General features: G+C 47.2%; 1 protein-coding gene across 1 annotated transcript in view; it reads left to right on the top strand.

The window, feature by feature from the left end:
• Positions 1-24744, top strand: part of ATRN (attractin) — a 246933-nt gene that overhangs the window by 136503 nt on the left and 85686 nt on the right. The window contains exons 20-24 of the mRNA XM_087962695.1: positions 1362-1455; positions 5313-5365; positions 12349-12443; positions 14988-15066; positions 18062-18219. Of these exons, the coding sequence (XP_087818821.1) occupies positions 1362-1455; positions 5313-5365; positions 12349-12443; positions 14988-15066; positions 18062-18219 (479 nt within the window). The remainder of the gene's footprint in view (positions 1-1361; positions 1456-5312; positions 5366-12348; positions 12444-14987; positions 15067-18061; positions 18220-24744) is intronic.

Below are 24744 nucleotides of genomic sequence, written 5' to 3'. Positions count from 1 at the left end.
AACAGAAAGGGAGGGGGGAGCAGTGCAGCAGCTTGGAAACTGAAAGTGCATTCCATAAATGTTTTCAAAGATAGTCACTAGGTGACTGAAGTTTCTGCCGTGCAAAATTCTAACGGGAGAGCATGATTGATGACTCTTGGCTATGGAGGTGTCCCATTGGAGAATATGGATTACGATACACCCAGGGGTGGGAGAAAACCAGGGTCAAGGGGGACAATGAATTATGTGTCTCAAGAGTCGGCTACACCCAGGCAGTGCCGGCATGTTAACTCCCAATAAATCCTTTTGAAGTTTTGGAAGTTTCTCTCGAGACTCATGATTTAATTGGGGGTAAGTGCCGGAATCCTGACAGCTCGCTGACTTCTATGTCTATTTTATAGCTGCCACCTGTGGTCATGTGATCAAACTTCAGACGCTCGGCAACGCGTTCATATTTATGACAGTCGCAGCGTCCCCGTTTTGCGACCTCCTGACAAGCAAGTCAATGGGGAATCCAGATTCACTTTACAACCGGGTTACTAACTTAATAACTGCGATGATTCGCGTAACAACTGTGGCAGGAAAGGTGTTCTGCTTTGCCAGCAGCAGGTGTGGACGGTTGAGGTCTTGGAGAGCGAGGACTCAGATGAGAGGCCTGCATGTGACGCAGGGATGGGGCCAGGACCATCAGGGAGTGGGGTGCTGCCTTCGGAGATTGTGGAGGCTGGCAGCACTGAGGAAGAGGACCCCGAGGAGCCTGTGCCCAGTGCGCATGCGTGCAGGGCTGCTCTAAGGAAAGAGCAGCTGCAGCAGCACGGGCGACACGGGAGTAAGGCTGCAAGGTGATGGCCACTCCCTTAAGGGATAAAAGCCAGCGGAGAAACCAGAGTTCTTTGCAGGAAGCAAAGACGTTTTTGCACTCAAGCCTTGTGGACATTTAGACTGTCTTGGTTGGTGTTTGGAGACTCTTTGTGTTTGAACTATTTCTTGGCAACTTTATCTAGTGTTCTTGGCAGCCTTGCACAACCTTGAAAAGGCTTGCTCTTATCTGGGACAATTGGTTTTAATGACTCTTTGCCGTGAATGAACCAAATTCACAGAAACACATTAAAAAGGCTTGCTTTTATATATACTTTGTGTTTATTTGATTTGAACGAGGCTTGGGTCAGAACCAAAGGTCGTAAAAAGGGGCCCAACTCACTTAGCTACCATCCGGCTTAGCAACCCAAAATGCCAGGCCCAACTTTGCGGTTGTAAGTCGAGGACTACCTACCCATTGCCGGAGAAAATCCGCCTGCCCGATTTGCATGCAACTTGTTGACTTCCTCCTTTCCGAATGGTTTGTATATATTTTGTAGGAAATATGCCTTTTTCTCTTGCAGCCTGCAAGTGTAACGGCCACGCATCCATCTGCAACACCAACACCGGGAAGTGTTTCTGCACAACCAAAGGGATCAAAGGAGAAGAATGCCAGCTGTGAGTGGCAGCTTGGAAACACTTGGGGAGACCGTAGCTCGTCGCACTTCTGCCCTTTGGTGATCGAAAGGGCAATAAAGGAGAATATTTGTAGCTATAGATTGAAATAAGGGATTCTTGAGGCTCTCTTGGCGGGGGGTTTTTGTAGACGTTTCATGACCCAACTAGGGAACATCATCAGTTCTATAAGGGAGTAGGCAGGGATGGGTTTCTACCGGTTCTGTCCACCTCTGCAGAAGCGGTAGCTCTGAAGAGCAGCAGACATAGAACCGGTTCTATGTCTGCTGATGTTTTGGCCCACCCGCCTGCCCGGGCTCTTACCTGACGTTTCCTGCTTTTTCAACCTCAGCTGCCGTACAAGGCACAGCTGCAGTTAAAAAAGCAGGAAAAAGGGGCTTTTTGAAAGGCTGCTTCTCTGCACGCAGCGTGCTGATGACAATTTACAGGTGGGCACGCAGCCTGCAGAGAAGCACATCAGAAATCACCGAACATCATAATTCACCGAACCAATAGTTAACCCTGTCGGATCCCACCCCTGGGAGTAGGGTGTGGGAGGAGGAGGAGATCTGTAGGGTCCTTGGTGCTCTCTGGTTTTTTTTTCTTTTTTTGCAGACATTTCATGACCCAACTAGGTTACATCATCAGCTCTGTAGTAACAGTACGGTAATCAGTACTGACTGATAGTGTTACCTAGTTGGGTCATGAAATGTCTGCCAGAAAACTGCCAAGCTCAGAGACCATCAAGGAGCTCCATAGCTGCTACCCTCCTCCTCCTCCTGCTCCTGCTCCTCCTCCTCCTCCTCCTCCTCTTCCTCTTCTCCTTCTCCTCCTCCTCCATCCTCCCTTTTCACTTCTTCTTCTTTCTTCTTGTTGTTTCTTCTTTCCTCCTCTTCTTCTTCTTCTCCTTCTCCTGCTCCTCTTCCTTCTCTTCCTTCCTTTTCCTTCTCCTCCTCCTCCTCCTCCTCCTCCTCCTCCTCCTCCTCCTCCTCCTCCTCCTCCTCCTCCTCCTCCTCCTCCTCTCTCTTCCCTCTTCGCTTCTTCTTCTTTCTTCTTGTTGTTTCTTCTTTCTTCCTCTTCTTCTTCTTCTTCTTCCTCCTCTTCTTCTTCTTCTCCTGCTCCTCCTCCTTCTCTTTTTTCCTTCTCCTTCTCTTTCTCTTTCTCCTTCTCCTTCTCCTTCTCTTTCTCTTTCTCTTTCTCTTTCTCTTTCTCTTTCTCTTTCTCTTTCTCTTTCTCTTTCTCTTTCTCCTTCTCCTTCTCCTTCTCCTTCTCCTTCTCTTTCTCCTCCACCTCCACCTCCACCTCCTCCTCCTCTCTGCAAACCCCACTCCTTCTAGCACTGCTGATGTTCCCTAGTTGGGTCATGAAACATCTGCAAGAAAACCACCAAGCTCAGAAAGCATCAAGGACCCCATAGTTCTCCTCCTCCTCCTCCTCCTCCTCCTCCTCCTCCTCCTCCTCCTCCTCCTCCTCCTCCTCCTCCTCCTCCTCCTCCTCCTCCTCCTCCCTCCTCTTCTTCTTTCTTGTTTCTTCTTGTTGTTTCTTCTTTCTTCCTTCTTCCTCTTCTTCTTCCTCCTCCTCCTCTTCTTCTTCTCCTGCTCCTCCTCCTTCTCTTCCTTCCTTTTCCTTCTCCTTCTCTTTCTCCTCCTCCTCCTCCTCCTCCTCCTGCTTCTCCTCCTCCTCCTCTTCCTCCTTTTCCTTTGTCTTCCCCTACTCCCTTCCAGCACTGAAGTTGTTACCTAGTTTGAGTAAAGGAACGTCTGCAGGAAAATAGCCAAGCTGAGAGATCTAAACACCCCAAAACCTCACCTGGATGCTTATATGACACCTCGCCTCACCCACCCACCCACCTCTTGACTTTCCAAACAAAGAAAGCAGACCAGGACCAGAGCAATGGGTATGTCTAGTTTAATAAAGAATCAAAGAAAAGCACTAGGAGTGACAGGATAGCAGCCTTCCAATATTTGAAGGGCTGTCAAAGAGGGTTATTTAATCCCCTTTATAGCTTCATCTTCCCTTAGAAGGAATTGCATTTTTTCATATCCATAGGACACCTCCTAAAATACAAGGGAACTGGGTGGATGTGCTGTGACTGTCAAGATAGGGCAGTTGTTGTGTGCACCAGAAACTACTGCTAAGGGAACTAGCTATGTTTAGCCTAAGGAAGAGAAGGACTTGGGGGGACAGGATAGCCGTCTTCCAGTATCTCAGGGGTTACTCTAAGGAAGAGGGGGGTCAAACTCTTCTCCAAAGCCCCTGAAGGCAGGACGAGAAGCAACGGATGGAAACGAATCAAGGAGAGGAGCAACCTTAGAACTAAAGAGAAACTTCCTAACAGGGAGGACAATTAACCAGTGGAACTGCTTGCCACCAGAAGTTGTGGGTGCTCCACCACTGCAAGGTCTTTAAGAAGAGATCGGACAACCATTTATCCAGAATGATTCGGGTTAGGTTTTTTTTAGCCACTTGTCTAAAATTGTATAGGGTCTCCTGGTTGAGCAGGGGGGTTGGACTAGAAGACCTCCGAGGTCCCTTCCAACTTTGTTATTCTGCACCAGGACAGTCCCCAGTGGTTACAGAGGCCCTGCTGGGGGAAAAAAAAAAAGTTGATTGCACCCCATCTCCGTATCGCATGCCAAAGTCCTACAGGTGGCCTACAAAGTTATTTGCACGTTTGCAGGACTTTTCATCGTGAAATTCTGCACCTCCCTTTCACAATGAAGTCATGGAGAGGAAATCCCAGAAGGTTCGGGTTGGCCTAGCTGGGTCGTGTGAATGATTTTGCTGCAGCTGCAGAGATCAGTCCGTTCCCTGCTCGAAGAACACAGAATCGTAGGACTGGAAGGGACCTCGAAGGTCATCTAGTCCAACCCCCCACCCCCCCCCCACCCCCGTGCTCAAGGCAGGAGACCTTATACCATCCCGGTCAAATGGTTGTTCAGGCTACTTTTTGAAAACCACCCGAGTACCCATCACAGTTCCCTTTCCTAAGCCCCCTTTTGTTGTGGCCTGTCGGCCAGAGGGAACGGAGCTGTCAGAGATAGAGGCGGTGCCTGGGCCGTCCATCAGCCCTCGGATGGAGAGTCAACAGCTCCCAGATCTGGAGGTGGCTGATGAGGAAGAGGAGGAACAGCCGGGTCCAGTGCCTGATGGGTGGATGTGCAGAAGGCAGAGGAGAGGAGAGCAGTGGGAATCTATGGGCTGGTCCTTGGGACGGAAGATCCACCGCTGCTAGCGAGGCTCCATCCCCTCTGCAGGGGGTGGAGAGTCAACAGCCCCCAGATCTGGAGGTGGCTGATGAGGAAGAGGAGGAGCAGCTGGGCCCAGTGCAGAGGTGGTATATTCAGCTGGTTCTGACCAGTTCTGGAGAACTGGTAGCGGAAATTTGGAATAGTTCAGAGAACCGGCCAATCCCACCCCTGACTGGCCCCGCCAACCCCCATCTCTTCTCTGCCTCCCATTGAATCCCAGCTGATCGGCTGGGTCTCCTTTGGTTGCCCTGCACAGGAGAACGGAGCTGGAAAGCAGGTTAGCGGGGTGGGGGGGAAGGGAAGGGAGATTTTGTAGTATATCCTTCCCCTGCCACACCCACCTAGCCACGCCCGCAGAACCGGTAGTAAAAAACTTGGAATCCCACCACTGGTTCAGTGCCTGATTTGCAGTGGAAATATTGGGTCGTAAGCCGAGGAAGATCACTCTGACTTTTATCTACTCCCCCCACACCCAAAAAAACAAAAAAAAAAAACCCTGCTGCTATTTCAGATTTTTCCTGGGTACAAATCAAGGGGAGAAATAAAAGTTTCGTGTACATGAAAGAATTACGACCAGGGGCCAATTCTTTTAATGCTTTTTTCCTCCAGGTGTGAAGTCGAGAATCGATACCAGGGTAACCCTCTCAAAGGAACCTGCTACTGTGAGTGGAAATTACATTTCTTTGGGCTGTTCAGGATTTATAGATCAAGTGATCTAGCAGCAGAGCAGGGAAGAGGCTGGATGGGACTTGCTTTATGGCCGTTTTGAATTCATTCTCATTCTCTGTCTCTCTGTCTCTCTGTCTCTCTGTCTCTCTCTCTTTTGGTCAAGGTCACTGAGCTAAGGTCTCTGCAGGTTTCTTTTATCCCTCTTCTTTCCTCCCTTCACCTACTTTCAAGTAAAAGTAGGGGATTACTGTTGGGCTTTTATTTCTTTTGTAAAATAACACTCAGACACTGCGAGTGAGTGGGTGGCCATATACATGTTTATAGACAGAGGTGGATGGATGGATGAATAGAGATAGTGATAGACAGACAGATAGCCAGATAAATGATAAATAGAGATAGTGATAGATAGATATGATAGATAGATACAGTAGATAGATAGATGATAAATAGTGATAGACAGACAGACAGATATGATAGAGATAGATGGATGGATGGATGGATGGACGGATGGACGGACAGACAGATAGATGGATGGATAGATAGATGGATAGACAGCTAGGTAGATAGATAGATGATAGTGATAGATAGATAGATATGATAGATAATAGATGATAGACAGATAGAGATAGTGATACATATGATAGATAGATGATAGAGATAGTGATAGACAGATATGATAGATAGATGATAGTGATAGACAGACAGATATGACAGACAGATGATAGATGAAAGATAGATAATAGAGATAGTGATAGACAGATGGACAGATATGATAGATTATAGACAGATATTTAAATAGGTAGATAGTGAGATGATAGCTAGATGACAGGGAGGCAGATAGATGTAAAGGATAGAGAGATGGAGAGATGGCTGGATGCATACAGGAAGTGCTTGAGATATGATTGTGAAGGAGCTTGCCCATTTCACTCGCATGTCATGACAGTCATCAATTGGGTCAGTCCCACGAGCAGCCCAAACACTTATGACTTGTTTGGCAGTGGTCGTTAAATGAACGCAGTACTCGTGAAACAGACGCCACAGTCATTAAGTGAGCCCATTATTTGCTACGGAGTGGTTTGGACAAAAAACGGGCGTAACTTCCAGTTACGTTCGTTGTAATCCGTGAAGTGCAGATGGAGCTCCAATTGATTAATATGTTCTCCCCAATGCATTGATTGATTGATTGATTGTAAAATTGTTGGGGGTGGGGATTGTTTGGTGTGATTTTTGTCCCGGGAAGGCCCAGGCAAAGATGCAACTTGCCATCAGACACATTCTAGACCGGCGTTCCTTCAACCGTGGCAACTTGAAGACGTGTGGACTTCAACTCCCAGAATTCCCCAGCCAGCAATTGCTGGCTGGGGAATTCTGGGAGTTGAAGTCTACAGATCTTCAAGTTGCCACGGTTGAAGAAACTTTGGGCTAGTCCTAAAAACGATTCCCTCATCCAAAGCTGTTCAGCTGCTGTCAGTCTTAAGCAACAGGATCTCCTCTGATGATCTTGGTCCTCCACTCTAAGTAATCCTCGACTTAACAACGGTTTGTTTAGTGACCGAAGTTAGAACAGCCCTGGAAAAAAGGGACTTAACCACCATTTTTTCACGTTGTACCCGTCCCCATTGGCCACACGGTCGAAATTCAGACCCTTGGCAACTGATTCGTGTTTATGACGGTCCCAGGATTCCCCTGTTGCAACCTTCTGACAAGCAAAGTCAACGGGGAAGGACAGATTCACTTAACGACTGGGTTACTAATTTAACGCCTGCAGGGGTTCGCTTACCCACCAGGGCGAGAAAGGCCATAAAATTGGGCGAAATTCACTTAACCACTGTCTCACTCAACAAACGGAAATCTTGGACTCAGTTGTGGTCATAAGTCGAGTACCTGTAGCCAGGGGTGGGATTCCACCGGTATAACAACTGGTTCGGTAATTGTGCGCTCTGTGTTTAAAGAAGCTCTAATACTTACCTTCTACTGCAAATCCCTGTGAATCAGCCATGCTCTAAAATGGGTCTCCAACCTTTTGGACCTCAGGGACCACCAAATGCATAATTTTAAATCCCGCGGACCAGAGACCCTGGGAAAATCCCCAAAAAAGTCTGTAGGAAAATCCCCCACCCTGTTTTTCTACCGATCGATCGTTCTTTATTTGGGATCGCAGGATACCGTCTCCAGCTCCGTTCTCAGGGGGAGAGAGAGAGAGAGAGAGACTTTTGGCTTCATGCAAGGAAAGCAGCAGAAGCCGCAGAAGTCTTTCTTTCTCTCCCAAACTCCGCCTGAAATGAGTCTTTGCCAGTGCAGCCTCTTGGAGCAGGAGGCCTTGCAGGGTCCCAAAGACTCATTTCTGGTGGAGTTTGGGCGAGAGAAAGAAAGACTTTTGCTGCTTTCCTTGCGTGCAGCCAAAAGCAGAAAAAGAAAGAAGCGAAAAGAAGCAGCCCGGTGGCCTGACCAGGCACGTGGGGTGAGTGGGACAAGTCCCCCCCCTTCGCCCTTTTCTCCCTCCCCTCACTACCTCGTGTTGCTCGCAATGCAAGCGACGCAAGCCTTGTGTTCCCGCGGGCCATGTGGGCGGCGCAGCCTTGTGTTTCTGCACAGCCTGGATTAATTGCTTTTGGGAGGGGGGGGAACATTTCTCTGCGGACCACCAAAATTTCCTCACAGACGACCAGTGGTCCCCGGCCCACCGGTTGTCGACCATTGCTCTAAAAAACCGAAATAAATCACAGGAAATTGCTGCCAGCTGATCTTTGGAGCAAGAGGTTCGTCTGAACCGGTTCGAACTGGTAGAATCCCTCCCCTGCCTATAGCTCTAAAACTGGAGGCAAATCTGGCAGGATTTCTTCTCCCAAGGAAGTTTAGGCCGCGGTCATCACCGCACGACGCCTGCAAACCCAGTTCCGACTTTCCAAAGTGTAGGCAAATGAACACAGATTGAACATTTTTTTTAAAATTAGGAGGTTCTCAAAAGTAAAAACAGACCAACCCGTTTCCTCTTAACGGCAATATCCAGACGTTTTGTTTGCTCGGCCATCCTTTCATTCCCCCCTTTTAATCTCAACCGTGCGCGCCAAACCCAATTTCCCGCCATCAAACGACACATTAAAAACCAATTAGAGGCTCAAATGGAAAGAGAACGCCAGATAGAAACAGAATTTTAAAAAGGGGAAAAAAAAAAAGGGCTCACCGGAGAAATTAAATGCCTGCGAAAACAAACTGGCCTTAAGGGGAAAGAGGCTATCCCACAAATCCAGAGGACGTCCGGTCCTGATGGGGCCGAGCTCCTCCCCAAGGCTGGCCTTCATCCTTAATCGGCCTTCTCTCCCTGTCTCGGATAACGTCAGCCCGTGAAAAGAGATTTAACATAGTGCGCAGCGTTGCTAGATTGTTGAAGGCTCTTTCAGTTGCTTTCTTCTACTAAACAGAATACAGGGAGAATCCTCAACTTACGACCACAGTCGAGGCCAACATCTGTGTTGCAAAGGGAAACATTTGTTAAGTGAGTTTTCCCTCATTTTATGACCTTTTCTTGCCACAATCATTATGTTTGTTAAGCTAGTAACACTGTTGTTAAATGAATCTGGTTCACGTGACCCCAGGGCACCATGACCGTCATAAATGTGAATCAGGTGCCAAGCGTCTGGATTTTGATCATGTGACTATGGAGATGCTGCAACGGTCGTAAGTGTGAAAAACCCTTCTAAATCGCTTTTTTCCTTGCTGTTGTAACTTCGAATGCTCACTGAACGAATGGTTGTAAGTCAAGGACTACCTGTACCACCCCATAGTGCTTCCCAGCCCTCTCTAAGCGGTTTACAGAGCCAGCCTTTTGGCCCCCAACAATCTGGGTCCTCATTTGACCCACCTGGGAAGGATGGAAGGCTGAGTCAACCTGGAGCCAGTCAGGATCGAACTGCTGGCAGTGGGCAGACTTAGCCTGCAATACGGCATTCTAACCACTGGGAAGGAAAGGAAGGAAGAAAAGAAAAGGAAAGGAAAGGACAATGGCACTTAGACTTACTTACTTACTTACTTACTTATTTATGTCAATTGCTTACAAGTTAATAGGTATAAGTAAAAACATAGTTATGAATACACGAAATGAATACATATAAGAAAAATATAAAAGAAACAATAGGACAGGAACGGTAGGCATGTTGGTGCGCTTATGCACGCCCCCTACAGACCTCTTAGGAAAGGGGTGAGGTCAATAGTAGACAGTTTAAGGTTAAAGTTTTTGGGGTTTGGGGAAGAAACCACAGAGTCAGGTAGAGGATTCCAGACATTGACCACTCTGTTGCTGAAGTCATATTTCCTGCAATCAAGTTTGGTGCGGTTTACCCTGAGTTTGTATCTATTGTGTGCTTTTGTATTGTTATGTTGAAGCTGAAGTATTCACTGAAAGATAGGACATTGCAATGTATAATTTTATATAAAATACTTAGATCGGACCAAAGGCGGCGTAGTTCTAGGTTTTCTAGGTCTAGAATTTCGAGTCTGGAGGCACAAGGTATTCTGCAACGAGTAGAGGAGTGGAGAACTCTTCTTGTGAAATATTTCTGGACTTTCTCAACTGTGTTAATATCAGATAGGTAATGTGGGTTCTAGACTGATGAGCTGTATTTGAGTATTGGTCTGGCAAATGTTTTGCATGCTCTAGTTAGTAGTGTGATATTACCAGAGGAAAAGCTACGTAGGATTAGGTTAACAAGTCTGAATGCCTTTTTGGCTATGTAGTTGCAGTGGGCTCTAGCACTTAGATCATTAGAGATGAGTACTCCAAGGTCCTTTACAGAGCTTGGATCATCAACAAGATCTTGACTATTCAGCTTGTATTTTATTTTCTGATTTTTTTCCCCAATATGTAGGACAGATTATTTATTTGTTGAGATTTGAAGTTGCCATTTGTTTGACCATTCTGATACATAGTCGAGGTCTTTTTGAAGGGTAGCAGTATTGTCTGTGGTGTTGCATAGCTTTAGATTATCAGCGAAGAGAATGGATGGATGGATAAATGGATGGATGGATGGGAAGGAGCGAGGAAGGAGAGAAGGAGAAAAGGAAGAACAATAGCAATAACACTTAGACTTATATACCGCTTTATAGTGTTTCACAGTCCTCTCTAAGCAGTTTACAGAGTCAGTCTCTTGCCCCCCAACAATCTGGGTCCTCATTTAACTGACCTCAGAAGGACGGAAGGCTGAGTTGACCTTGATCCGGTCAGGATCGAACTGCTGGCAGTCAGCAGAATCAGCCTACAATACTGCATTCTAACCACCGAGCCACCAGAAAGGAGAATGAGAAATGGAAGGAAGGAAGGTGTCAAGCCCGAAATTGACATGTGTAGCCATTTTAGTTAGGCTTAGTATATATTCTTTTTCTTACTTTCTCTTTGGCGGTCATGGGGGGAAGGGTTTCGGGATTGCCACATTCCTAAGTGGGCAGGAGTGGAGATAAAGAGAGAGTTGTTTAGGCTAGGTGATTCTTCTTCTCGTGGGAAACGAGCTGTCCATGCTGGGGCCCCATGAAGTGGAGATTTATGACATCAAGCAACGTTGAATTATTTCTATTGTAGAATGTGACTTTTGGGGGTTGTTTCTAACTTTTAGTGTTGTGGGGTAATTCCGGGTTGTGTCAGATCCAGAATTACCATGGACTTTGCCAATTTGATGCTTTCCTAAATAAAAGAAATCTTTTTAGAAGATGGGCTTTGTGCTTTTCTTTTTAAATGGATTTCATCACTTGGAAAACTGACAGAAGGAAGGAAGGAAGGAAGGAAGGAAGGAAGGAAGGAAGGAAGGAAGGAAGGAAGGAAGGAAGGAAGGAAGGAAGGAAGGAAGGAAGGAAGGAGGGAAGGAAGGAAGGAGACAGGGAGGGAGGGAGGGAGGGAGGGAGGGAAGGAAGGAAGGAAGGAAGGAAGGAAGGAAGGAAGGAAGGAAGGAAGGAAGGAAGGAAGGAAGGAAGGAAGGAAGGAAGGAACAGCACTTAGACTTATATACCACTTCACAGTGCTTTCCAGCCCTCTCTAAGCAGTTTGCAGAGCCAGCCTCTTGCCCCCCAACAATCTGGGTCCTCATTTTACCCACCTCGGAAGGAGGGAAGGCTGAGTCAACCTTGAGCCAGTGAGACTTGAACTGCTGGCAGTTGGCAGAATTAGCCTGCAATACTGCACTCTAACCACTGCGCCACCAGGCCTCATCAGCGAGTTGATTTAATTTTATTTTATTTATTTGCTTATTAAATGTTAATGCCACCGCTTATCTCTCCTACCCCATGACTCCGGACGGTTAATGGGTGATAAAACCATTAAAAAGAGCTATTAAAAGATGAAAACAACACACAGTTAAGAATGTCTTATCGCAGCCTTTAATAAGATTTTAATGTTGGTTCATTTGAATCTGTGTTATTGTTTTTGACTTGTTTCTATCATTTGTAAGCTGCCCAGAGTGACATTGTGGAGGAGATGGGCAGCATGGAAATTTAATAAATAAACAAATAAACAAATAAATATTAATACTTGTAAGCCACTTGCCTTCTGCTTGCTCTTGGCTTATATAGGTAGTCCTTGATTTAAAGCCATTTTATTTAGTGATTGTTCAGTATTACACAGGCACCCGCCAAAAAAGTGATGGAACGCCCATTGACAGTTGAAGCATCCTTCTGTGGTCACGTGATCAAAATCCAGGCCCTTGGCAACTGACTCATATTTACGACAGTCGCCGTGTCCCCGGGCTCACGCGATTCCCCTGTTTGTGACCTTCCGACAAGCGGAGTCAACAGGGAAGCCAGATTCCCTTAACGACCGTGTAACTTTAACAGCTACAGGGATTCGCTTAACAGCCGGGACAAGAAAGATCATCAAATGGGGGCAACGCTCACTTAGCAACAGAAATGTGAGGCTCGGTTTGCCGTCCTAAGGCAAGGACTCCTGTTCCGAGGCCGTATCTCCTAACTCTCCCTTGCTTATGATTCCATGTAGATACCCTTCTCATCGACTATCAGTTCACCTTCAGCCTCTCCCAAGAAGATGATCGCTATTACACCGCAATCAATTTCGTGGCAACACCGGAAGAGGTTGGTAAGATCCGTCAACTGAGCATAGGGTTATAAAAGGAAGGTCTCTTTGTTGTGGCGGGCCAACAAAGTCAGTGCAGGGGTAAGATTCAGTCAGTTTGGACCGGTTCAGGTGAACCGGGTGTTAAATTTACATCTGGTTCGCCGAACCGATAGTTGAACCGACTGGCTGGTCATGACCTCCCCTCCCCTCCCCTCCCCTCCCAGGCGTCTCCACATGGCCTGTTTTGGATGCAGGTAAGGGCAGGGTCCGTGCGGAGGCTCTGGGAGGGGGTAAAATGGCTCCCCTTCTTTCTGTTGACAACTATAAAACATGTGTACAAAATGTTTTATGAGTTGACATTCGGCTCCCCTCACTTTTTGAAGGTGACCTGTACAACACAAAACAAATTGATTGCAAATATGGAAGCTTATGCTCACGAAACCTCAGGCTTGGTTGGATTTTCTGCATGAAACCTTGCTACAAGGCGATCGGCTTGGACGTTCCTACTCTTTACCCATGATGACTCTGATAAGGGGTAGCCCTTCCACTTGAAGTTTCAGAAGTCCAGAAACGGGCCTGTTTCCAGCTTCCGGAGGGTCTCCGGACTCCGCGGGAGGCCATTTTCACCCCCCCCCCCGAGGCCCGAGGGAAGCCTGCAGACTCTGGGGAAGGTGAAAAACGGGCCTCCCGGAAGTTCTGGTAGGCCTCGCCCACCATGGCCTGCCCACCCAGCAACCGGGCAGCGAACCGGTTGCTGGGATTTTTGAATCCCACCCCTGTGTAAGTGTATTGTGTAGAAACATTAGACAATGAATTGTGGAAGCCCGTTTTAAAGAGAAGATTGAAAGGGAATAGCTGCTGCGGCCAATTTTGTAAATCTGCGTTCAGTTTTGCCACGCTTGGCGGCCGCAGAGCCATGGCCATAGGTTCCATCCTGTGGATTCCTGGCCTTCAGCTCTACGGTCCAAGATCTGCAAATGGGGAGAAAGGCCTCAGGTGCCCTAATCCATGCACAAGACCTGATGGAATATCTAAAAAGGGGCAACTGACGTGTGTCAATTCGTAAGACTAATCCAGGTGGCAAGAAAAGGTGGTAAAATGGGAGCAAAACCCACTGAACAGATGTCTTGCTTAGCAACATAAATTTTGAGCTCAATTGGGGCCGTAAGCCAAAGACTATCTAAATATTTCAAATTCTGGATCCGAACGCCTTTCACGTTACTGAATCTAGATTCTGAAATAAAATACATTGACGGAGTATTTCATGCTTTTCCGACTGCTTGGTTTGACGCACGTCTGTCGGTCTGTCTGCTTTCCCGTTTGGGGTCTTCATTCCAGCTTTGCCTAGTGAGCTGACTGCAGACCAACTTCCTTGAAAAATGAAAAAGTAGGTAATATTAACCCTCTTAGCGTGTTATTTTTTAACACAGAGGAGGCAGATCTGAAACCGGGGCCCACATTATTTTTACCAAAATGATGCCAACTGTTTTGTATAGAGCAGGGATGGCGAACCTTTTTGTTGTGGTGTGCCGAAGGCGCGCGCGTATGTGTGTGCGCCAGCATCCACCATGCAATGCGCCCTGCCTCCCCCCAGCGCATGTACGTGCAACACCCCCACCTCCTTACCTGCACTGTGCATGCGTGCGCCTCCCAGCTGATTTTCGGCCCGTTTGAGACCGTTTCACCCTCCCGGAGGCTCGAGGCAAGCCTCTGCAGCCTTGGGAGGCCGAAAACGGGCCTTCTGGAAATACCGGAAGTGCCCATTTTCAGCATCCAGAGGGCCTCTGGGAGCATGGGGAGGATGTTTTCGCCTTCCCAGAGGCCCAAGGGAAGCTTCTGCAGCCTTTGGAGGCCGAAAACGGGCCCGTTTCGTCACTTCTGGTATTTCCAGAAGTGACGAAATGGGCCTGTTTTTCGGCCTCCAAAGGCTGCAGAGGCTTCCCTTGAGCCCCGGGAGGCCTCAAGCGGGCCAAAAATTAGTTGGGAGGCATGCGCATGCACAGTGCAGGTAAGCTTGGCTGGGGCTCGCGTGCCTGCACAAATGGCTCTGGATGCCCTAGGTTCGCCATCACGGGTATAGAGGTTGCCTGATGCTTAAAGCCAGTGATCCCCAACCTTTTTGACGCCGCGGCCCGGTACTGGCATCAGCTGGGCGCCGCGGCCCGGTACCGGCATCAGCTGGGCGCCGCGCGCCGGTACGGCATCAGCTGGCGCCGCCATCTTTTTGATGAAAAAGTGCTTCCGGTGACCTCACCGAAGCACGTTTTCATCAAAAAGATGGCGGCGCTTCGGTGAGCTTTTCCAGGTTAGAAATGGCTTTCTACCGAAAAAGCTCACCGAGCGCTAGCGCCGCCATCTTTTTTATGAAACGTGCTTCCGGTGAGCTTTCTACCCAGAAAAGCTCACTGGAAGCACTTTTTCATGAAAAAGATGGCGGCGCCAGCAAGCCGCGACGGTAGGAGTTGTTCCGCGGACCGGTACCGGTCTGTGGACCGGTGGTTGGGGACCCCTGCTTAAAGCCATTAACTCCTCTTTTGTCTCCTTTCTTTTCTCAAAACCAGCAAAACAGAGACCTGGACATGTTTATCAATGCTTCGAAAAACTTCAACCTCAACATCACTTGGTCGACAAGCTTTGCAGGTGAGAAATGTTCCCCAGTGCAGGTAAGACCTCAACTTAATGATGGTTCGTTTAGCGACCTTTCAGAGTTACAACGGCACTTCAACAAGTGACATGTCTGTTTTTCACACTTAAGACCATCTCCATGGTCACACGATCAAATCTTCAGATTCTTTGCAACTGATTCATATCTATGATGGGTGTGATGACCCGGGGTGTGACAGAAAAATAACCAAGACACAAAAATAAAAGAAACTTGGCCCCAGTGCCCAATTTTTCTCGGCTGGATATCAAAGTCTTAAAGAAAACAGTTTACGGAGGGAGTAAATGCAGTCCGCACCCAAAGTAAAGTTAATTCGAAATAAAAAACCCAACACACCACACTGAAGGAATTACTACGGCAGGCAAGGATGATTAATTGCAGACTTCTACCAGATAACGCAGCAACCACAGTTGAGAGGAAGCCAAAACACAGATAAGCTCCGACAAGAGTGAACGCTTTGCTTCCAGCAACTTTGCCATGCGCAGTTTGTCTTTTTTACCAGTCCTCCCAGCTGCAGCTCATGAAGGGGATCAGGGCCCCTTCCTCCCCCATAGACCATGCCACTCATGTTTCTCCTTTATCTTCTCCTCCCTGCATGGATGAAGATGGGATGGGCCTGGGTCTTCCTCTGAATGTCCATCCGGCCTGTGCCCTTCCCTAGTTTCCTCCACAACTTCCACTCCCTGTCAGCTGTTCCATCTCTCCCTTGGAGTCAGACTCCAACAGGGGCATGACAATGGGTTGCAATATCTCAGGATCACATGCTCCCCTTTTGCAACCTTCTGACAAGCAAAGTCAAGGCAGGAGCCACTTAACGACCGATTGACTAACTTCACGACTGCAGGGATTCACTTAACCATGGTGGCAAGCAAGGTCGTAGACCGGGCCAAAGTTCACTTAAGAAATGTCTCACTTAGCCACAGAAATCTTGGGCTCAACTGTGGTCGTAAGTCGAGGACAGCCTGGAGAACATACAGCTTCTTTATATGCAAAAGCCACTCTTTTTATCTCTCGTTGACTTGTGGGTTTAATAGGATTCTCCGCTGGACAATAGCATACAGTCGGTTCTCCACTTACGACCACAACTGAGCCCAGAATTTCTGTTGTTGACAAAGCTCTCTGTGAAGGAGATAGGTGGTTAAGAAATAAGAATGAATAAATGAATGAATGAATAAGAAAGGAAGGAAAGAGAGAAAGAAAGCAAGAAATTAGATAAATAAATAAAGGCATTTGTTAAATCACTATAATCATAGCGAATCATACGGTCGTTAAGCGGATCTGCCTTCCCCCACTGACTTGTTAGAAGCTGGTGGGCAAGGTCGCAAATGGTGATCACATGACCCCTGGGAGACACCGCAACTGTCATAAATACATGCCAGTTGCCAAGCACCCGAATTTTGATCACATGACCATGAGGATGTTGCAATGGCCGTAAGTACGAGGACTGGTCAAACGTCCGTTTTTTTCCCAATGCCTTTATAGTCACTAAGCCTGTACATTGATTGAGATGTGGTTTGACTGTTTATACATCAAGGTGGCCTGAGAAATAAATAAGAATATCCATTTTTTAAATCTGATTTCCACTTCGGCTCGGTGGGCATAAATGTTCATATTTTCCACCAATAGCATCTATGCAGCCGTTTACTTACTTACTGTAGCAAGGAAAGTGGAGTCAGCTCTTCTTGGCAGTTTGATGATTCATATTAAGCACTGTAGAGTGGAAAGATCAGCACCTTTTAAAGCAAGGATGGGTGACTGTGATCCCTGACTGTGATGGCCACGATGGCGAACCTATGGCCACGCATGCCACAGGTGGCACGCAGAGCCATTTATGTGGGCACCATGAGCCCCAGCCAAACGTACCTGCACTGCGCATGCGCACGCCTCCCAGCTGATTTTTGGCCCGCTTGAGGCCGTTTTCGCCCTCCCGGAGGTTCAAAGAAAGCCTTTGCAGCCTTGGGAGGCTGAAAAACAGGCCTTCTGGAAATACCAGAAGTGCCGAAACGGGCCCATTTTTTGGCCTCCCAAGGCTGCAGAGGCTTCCCTTGAGCCTCCGGGAGGGGGAAAACGGCCTCAAATGGACTGAAAATCACCTGGGAGGCACGCATATGCGCACTATACGTAAGGGGGCAGGGCGGGGGTGTTGCGTGTGCATGTGCAGGGGAGCGGGGCGCATTGCATTGTGGGTGTTGGCACGCGCGTGCTTTCGGCACACCACAACAAAAAGATTCACCATCACTGACCTATGGATTTCAACTCCCAGAATTCCTGAGGCAGCCTGGAATTGGAAGTCCATGGATGTAAAGGGGCCGTAGTAGTTCACCCTGCTTCAAAGTGGACATTTTCTGCACTTAAGCATGTTCAGTTTGATCTAACACTGAACCCTTGGCCACCTGTTCACTTTCTTAGAGGAGCTGAGAGGGTTTCCTTGGGTTTTTTTTTCTAACCGTGTCCAGAAATGTTCCTGCTAAAATTTAAGCTGTCAGCTTTCTCCAAGACATAAAATCAAGCAAACACTGTCTACCAACTGAGCAATTGAGGACATGTTTAAAATGTCAAGATTTTTTTTACCGTTCCTGGCTGGAATATTGCTGGAGATCGGCACACAAGGAATTGGGCTATTTAGTCTATTCGTTTAGTGACCGTTTGAAGTCACAAGGCACTGAAAAAAAAAAGATTTATTACCTCTTTTCACGCTTATTCACTTTAGCAACGTAAATTTTGGCCGCAATTGTGGTCATAAGACTACCTGTAAATAATTTGGCTTCTCTCCAGATAACAGTTCTGATTGTTCACTCAGCCGTCTTCCCAGCAACCTTCAGCGATTGATGAAATTTAATAGATGTGACCGGGTCAACAGCTGTCAATGGGGTCACGATGATTAAATGACAGTTTCAATCTATATCTCCAAAGATCCTGACATTAGTGTCCTTTCTAATTTTTATTTATTTATTCATTTAAATTGCTCAAAAGCTGGGACACAGGCCGGAGAGGAGATTCCAGTGGTTTCAAAGAACCAGGTCAAGGAATATAAGGACAGCTTCTCCAATGAGAAATTTGATTTCCGCAACAATCCCAACATCACTTTCTTTGTCTACGTCAGCAACTTCACCTGGCCCATAAAAATTCAGGTGAGAAACTCCTCTATGTTTTATCTCATTACTGCTGGTCGCCAGATGTTTTAGACTGGATTTGGTGTTTTTATATCCACCTCTTGAGTCCTTCCCAAGGACCCGGGATAGGAAAATGTCGTTGTGTTAAATGTGTTAAATGACATTGTTAAATGTGGATGGTGTTAAAGGCTAGATGGAAGCTGTTCAGAGAAAAACTGCCTGTTCCGGTTATTATTGTTGTGGTTCCTTGCACAGTCAACCAGATGTTCAGATTTGACATTTTTGTCTGCCTATCGAGTCTTTCTGAAGGACTTGGGATAGGCGGATGTGGAGGTGTTTTAAGGTATTGTTGTAGGTTGTAAGCTGTTCCGAGTAGAGCTGCCTTTTGCAATTGACTGGTGAGGATTTTTGTCAATGCCGATGGTGTTCATATCTGCCCATCTTACAAAAAGTGACTCTGGGTGGTGTAAGTCTTTAGAGATTCTCTGTTATTCAGATCCTGGTTGTCCCAAAGGTGGCTTTTTTTCCAAGAGGCAACTGGACTTTCTATTTTTTCTTTGAAGACGTTTCGCTTCTCATCCCAGAAGCTTCTTCAGCTCTGGCTGGATGGTGGGGAAGGGAAGGATTTATACTCCTTGCAGACAGCTGGTCATTTGCATCCTTTTAGTGGGTCCTTGAAGCACTTGGAGGTTTATCTGTGTCCTCAGAGTGTCCAGAGCGGCACTCCTGGTTCCTGTAGTTTGCAATTTTTTTATCTCTGGAAATCCATTCCTTACTCCCACACCATTCAAAGGCTGCTTATCCCAAATTGTGTAGCTAAGAATCTGGGTGATGTACATCAGTTAAACAGACATATAAAAAACATTATTAAAAAAAATTTAAATCACAAAAATCACAAAGCTGAGCGAATGATAATGAGAACAATGGAGCCATCTCAAGATCTCACCAGGCTCCCAGGCCTGAAGATGGAGCCATATTTTGAGGGACTTCCAGAAAAATCAATAGAGATGCAGTTAATATCACTTTGTGTTTGTGTGTATAGAATATTTCCTTAAGTGGCCATTACGGCAGAGAAGACCCACCTGGGACCTCCCCCATAAGTGTAGCTTCTAAACAATAGGATCCCTGACACATCTATTCTGCCAGGTCAGTTGCATTAGAAAATATCTGGGGGCTGTCCCCTTCTGGGAAGATGTCAACCTGCTTTTACAGATCGTCCTCCTCTTGAACAGGTGTCCCAACCTACACTGTAGTTTTAGTGCCGGTCCAATAAGGTGCAAACTAGACCCTCTTCAGTCTGTAAGGGTTGAAAAGCCACGATGAGCATAACAACATGGGTTTAGAGAGACCCTCTGCATCCAATTCCATACGTGCAGGTAGTCCTCGACTTAACAACAGCCACTGAGCCCAGTTTTTCTGTTGCTGAGCTTGTTTTGCCCCCATTTTACGACCTTTCTTGCTACAGTGTCCTGGGCTCACGTGCAGTGGTGGTATTCTACCGGTTCATCCCGGTTCTGCCGAGCCGGTAGCGGCGATGAGCAGCGGAGACCGAACCAGGTCTCTCCGTCGTTCCACTGTTGGGCCGGCCTGCCTGCCTGGGCTCCCGTACTGACCTTTGTTCCCTGCTTTTGAAAGGCAGCTGCTTTGTGCGGCACAGAAGAGTGTCGTGCGGCAGCTGCTAAAGCAACTGGGAGAGTGCAGGCTTAGGCAGGAGGTGCGTGTTTGGCGCGCGGACACAAAGTGTGTGCACGCGTGCAAACGTGCCCGCCAGGCCACGCCCACCAAACCGGTGGTAAAACTTTTTGAATCCCACCACTGCTCACGCGATCACCTTGGCAACCTTCTGACCGAGCAAAGTCAACGGGGAAAAGCCAGACTCCTTTAACAACCGTGTCCCTAACTTAACGACTGCCGTGATTCAGTCGTGTTCAGCGTGAAGTGAATCACGGCAATCATTAAATTAGGGACACGGTTGTTAAGGGAGTCTAGTTGCCCCCTTGCTGGTCACAAAAGGGGATCACGTGACCCCAGGACATTGCAAACGTCCTACAGATGCCGAGCATCCGAATTTTGATCACTCGGACACGGGGATGCTGCGGAGCGGTCCCTTTTTTCCTAGTGCCGTTGTAACTTCGAATGGCCCCTCAAGGAATGTTTGTAAGTGGAGGACCACCTGTATTTTCTTCCATCGTTTTGATCTGGTGTTTTTTCTAAGCTTTTCTCACTCTTAGTTCATGTTGTGGTCTGCCCAGCACGGCTGGCTTAGGAATTCTGAGAGTTGAAGTCCGCCAATCTTAAAAGTTGCCCAGTTTGGAAACTCCTAGAAAAAATGTGGTTGCCTAAGAAGTTCCCAGAAGAAGTAAACCTAGCAGACCTGAGTGCCATAGAGCAGGGGTCCTCAACCACCGGGCCGCGGACCGGTCCCGGTCCGTGGAGCACTCTGTACCGGGCCGCAAAGAAAAAAAAATAAAAAAATGGCGGCTTTCTTCGCCTTTGGTGAATGCTGCTGGGATCGGGGATCAAGGACACAAATGAAAGAAGGGGAGGGAGGAAGCAACCGAAGCCTGTCCTGCTCTCTGGCTCAGCGGCTTCGGTTTCCTCCCGCCTCGTTCCTCTCTCAGTCGCTCTCTCGCTGCTCCACCAGCCCAGGAAGAAACTGCTTCAAAGAAGCCGGGGTGTGTGTGGCTTTTCCTGTCGCCGCAGCGCCTCCGAAGCGCCGGTCACCCCCCACCCCGCCCGCCGCGCGCTTCAATTCAGTGCTCCGTTCTGCCTGCCTGCCTGTTTGGTTGTTTGGGAGCAGCTTGGCTGAGAATAATAACTATTCACCTCTTTTTATCAGCCGAAGCTGCTCCGAAACGAAGAAGGCAGGCAGGCAGGCAGAACGGAGCACTGTGGATTGAACCGCGCGGGCGGGCGGGTGGGGGTAAAGGGGCTCTTCGGAGGAGCTGCGGCGACAGGAAAAGCCACCACACCACCCCCGGCTTCTTTGAAGCAGTTTCTTCCTGGGCTGGTGGAGCAGCGAGAGAGCGACTGAGAGAGGAACGAGGCAGACACCTGAGGGAGGGAGGGAGACACCTGAGGGATGGGGCTGAGGGAGGCAGGGCCGAGGTGCTCCCTGAACTTGGTGGTTTGCTGGCAGACGTTTAATACCCGACTAGGTAACAACATCAGATGTTACCTAGTCAGGTAATGAAACGTCTGCAAGCAAACCACCAAACTCGGATTCTCCCCCAGGTCCTTGAAAAAGTTTTTGTGCTTGAAACTGGTCCCTGGTACAAAAAAGGTTGGGGACCCCTGTCATAGAGGGTTGGTTCCATGTTGTGTAGAGCAGTTCGTTGGTGCAGACGGTGGTCTAACGCAGGCCTGGAATAAACATTTTGTTTTCTTCCCCTTTGTGTAACCCATCTCCTCCCCTTTTCCCTTCCTCCGTTTTTCCTCTTTATGTCCGATTTCAGATTGCGTTCGCCACTCATGACCCACTCCCTTCATCCCTGAGCCAGTATCTGCTGTATTTGATGAGTAGGAGCTGGCTGTGGATATGACAAGGCACGACAGACTGAAAAACATACAGGAAGGATGGACTTCCTTGAGCAGTGGCATCGTCTGGTTCCTCTTGTCAATTTCAGCCAAGGCTCAGTGGCTTAGCTTCTCAACTTTAGCAACTATAGAATAGAAATAGAACAGAACAGAAGAATAAGGATACAATAGCATAGCATAGAACCGCGAGGGCTAACCTTTTTGTCGTCGCAGGCCAACAGTGCGGACATGCGTGTCTGCACCCTGCAATGCACATGCGACCCCCCCATGCTCCCCCGCCTCCCTGTGCATGTGCAGGCTTCCCCCCGTTCCTGCGCATATTTGTGCTCCCCCCACATTCCCCTGCCACCCTGCGCATGCGCATGTGTCTCCCGCATGCGCCCCCCCATGCATGCACAGCAGATACCTGAAAATCAGCTGGATGGTGGGAGGTGCGCACACATGCACAGTGGAACTGAGCTGGGGCGACACTTGTGTGCCCGCAGAGATGGCTCTGCATGCCACTTCTGGCACAAGTGCCATAGGTCACGGGCATAGAATAACATAATTGGGAGGGACCTTGGAGGTCTTCTAGTCCAATCCTCTGCTCAGGCAGGAAACCCTATACCATTTCGGACAAATGGTTTATTTTAACGCAGTTGTGTGGACTACATCTCCCAGAATTCCCCAGGCAATATGCTGGCTGGGTGGGCCCTTCTGGAGAGTCGAAATCCACAGATAGGTAGTCCTCAACCTACGACCACAATTGAGCCCCAAATCTGCATCGCTAAGCAAGGCGGTTGTTCAGCAAGTTGTGCCCCAATTTAGGAAACCCCCCTTTCTGCCCCCCCCAAATGATTTTTATCAGTTTATAATGTAGCATGCAAAGAAAATGCAAAAGGAAATAATAGGGAAGGAAAAAGGGAAGAGAAAAGTGAGGGAAAGAAAAGAAAGGGAAGAAAGAAAAAAAAAAGGCATTGACTTTCTCTGACTCCCTTCGGTGCAGTAGAATAAGGCCTTAAATATCAAAGCTCAACTGTTTACTTTTTACATAAATATTTGAAACTGGCCATTTCTATAACAACAAATCTATCAAATCGGTAAAACCCAAAGTCAAAGTTTCGTGTTTTCTTTTTTTCCACCACAAACACAAAAAGTCCAGAAACAGTTTCCGAGCAGAAATAGAAGTATTTGTATTCTTTTTTCTTTCTTTTTTTTTTCTTTTTTCTTTTCTTTTCTTTTCTTTTTTCTTTTCTTTTCTTTTCTTTCTTTTCTTTCTCTTTTTCTCTTCTCTTCTCTTCTCTTCTCTTTCTTTCTTTCTTTTCTTTTCTTTCTTTCTTTCTTCTTTCTTTCTTTCTTCTTCTTCTCTTCTCTTTCTTGTCTCTTGTCTCTTTTCTCTGATCCAAACAGTCAACTGAGCCATCTAATTCACAGCCCTTTTTTTGTCCAAATTTTTGTCCAAATGGAGCCAGAGATGCTGACCCAAACCGGCAGTTTTATATAAATATATATTTTACATCCATCTGTACAATCAAAAAAGATTAGTCAGGCACATTGCTAACATCATGAGGTAAATCGCAGAGCCTACTAAGGAAAAAAAAAAAAGGCGGGAAAAAGGGAACCGCCCCTCCACACCCCACAGCAACTAATAACAGTGCCGATTGCCTCACACAGGAGCCCGCCCTCTCTGACCAATCAGTTATAACTGCCTCTTCTGGCTCCACCCACAACCCTGCTGTTCCAGCTATTAAATTTAAATACCTTTAACATTTTTGCTACTTTAAGTGAACCGCTGCGGGTGTTAAGTGAATCCTGGTCGTTAAGTGAATCAGGCTCCCCCCCAATTGACTTTACCAACGATGATCACCTGCCCGTGGGACATTGCAACTGTCATAAACATGAGCCTGCAGTGGTTCCAAGAGAAACAACCAGTCATAAGTCACCCTTTTCAATGTTCTTGCAGGTAGTCCTCGACTTAAGACCACAATGGAGCCCAAAATTTCTGTCAATTCAATTCAATTCAATTCAATTCAATTCAATTCAAACTTTCATTGTCAATGCACAACATGTGTACAATGAGATTGGCTGAGCCCCATTTCGTTAAGCAAGACATTTGTTGAAGTGATCTTTGCCCCCATTTTACGACCTTCGCCGCCACATTTGTTAAGAGAATCACCTCAATTCTTAAAGTAGGAACCTGGTTGTTCATCTGGCTTCCCTATTGACTTGGCTCGTCAGAAGGTTGGACTTCAGCTGTTGTAACTTCGAACAGTCACTAAACGAACCATTGTAAGTCAAGGACTACCTGTACCACTTTGAATGGTCACTAAACGAAACCCGAGGGCTTCCCTGTATAGAAATTTGGAGAGGATGGGACTGGGAGTTGGTTTGGCAAATTCCAGGTGTGTTAAAGATGAACTGGCGGCAGAAACTTTTTACGGAGGGATAGTCCTGCTCATCAGACGCATTTGGTGTGTTGTCAGGCACACACACACACACACACACACACACACACACACACACACCTGTGCGTGTGTGAATATAGAGAAGGAAAATACATATTAGCAGGGAATCGGTTCACCAAATGTGAAACGTCGCTGTTGAGATGGAAAATGTATACAAAATAAGCACCAATGGTTCCAATCAGCAAGAAAAGCTAAAGCAGTTAATCACCATTATAAATCAAAAGGGGGGAGAAAAAAACCTCTTTATTCAAATGCAGTCATACAGAAGGAGGTTTGGGAAAAAAAATCTTGACTTTGTTCTGGGTCCTGTTATATCCGTGTTAAATTTGTGGGTTTTGTCATTTTTTTTTTTTTAAGCCAACACAAAATCACTCTGTGCAACAAATGAAAAACCATCTTAATTTTTTTTTAATCGAATGAAAGTAATGCGGTGTTTTGGGGAAGATAGAATTGTGGACGGCTAGTCCTTGTTTAGCAGCTGCCTCGTTTAACAACGGTTTGACTGTTTACCACAGTGCAAAACAACAACAACCCCTCCTTAATAACCAGTTCTTTCATTGAC

Source organism: Notechis scutatus, chromosome 4 (genome assembly GCF_049901735.1).
Source record: "Notechis scutatus isolate UNSWTSFEM ecotype Mainland chromosome 4, rNotScu1.2, whole genome shotgun sequence".
Lineage (NCBI taxonomy): Eukaryota > Metazoa > Chordata > Lepidosauria > Squamata > Elapidae > Notechis > Notechis scutatus.
Note: the sequence above shows the minus strand (reverse complement) of the source record. Positions and strands in the feature narration are given on the sequence as shown.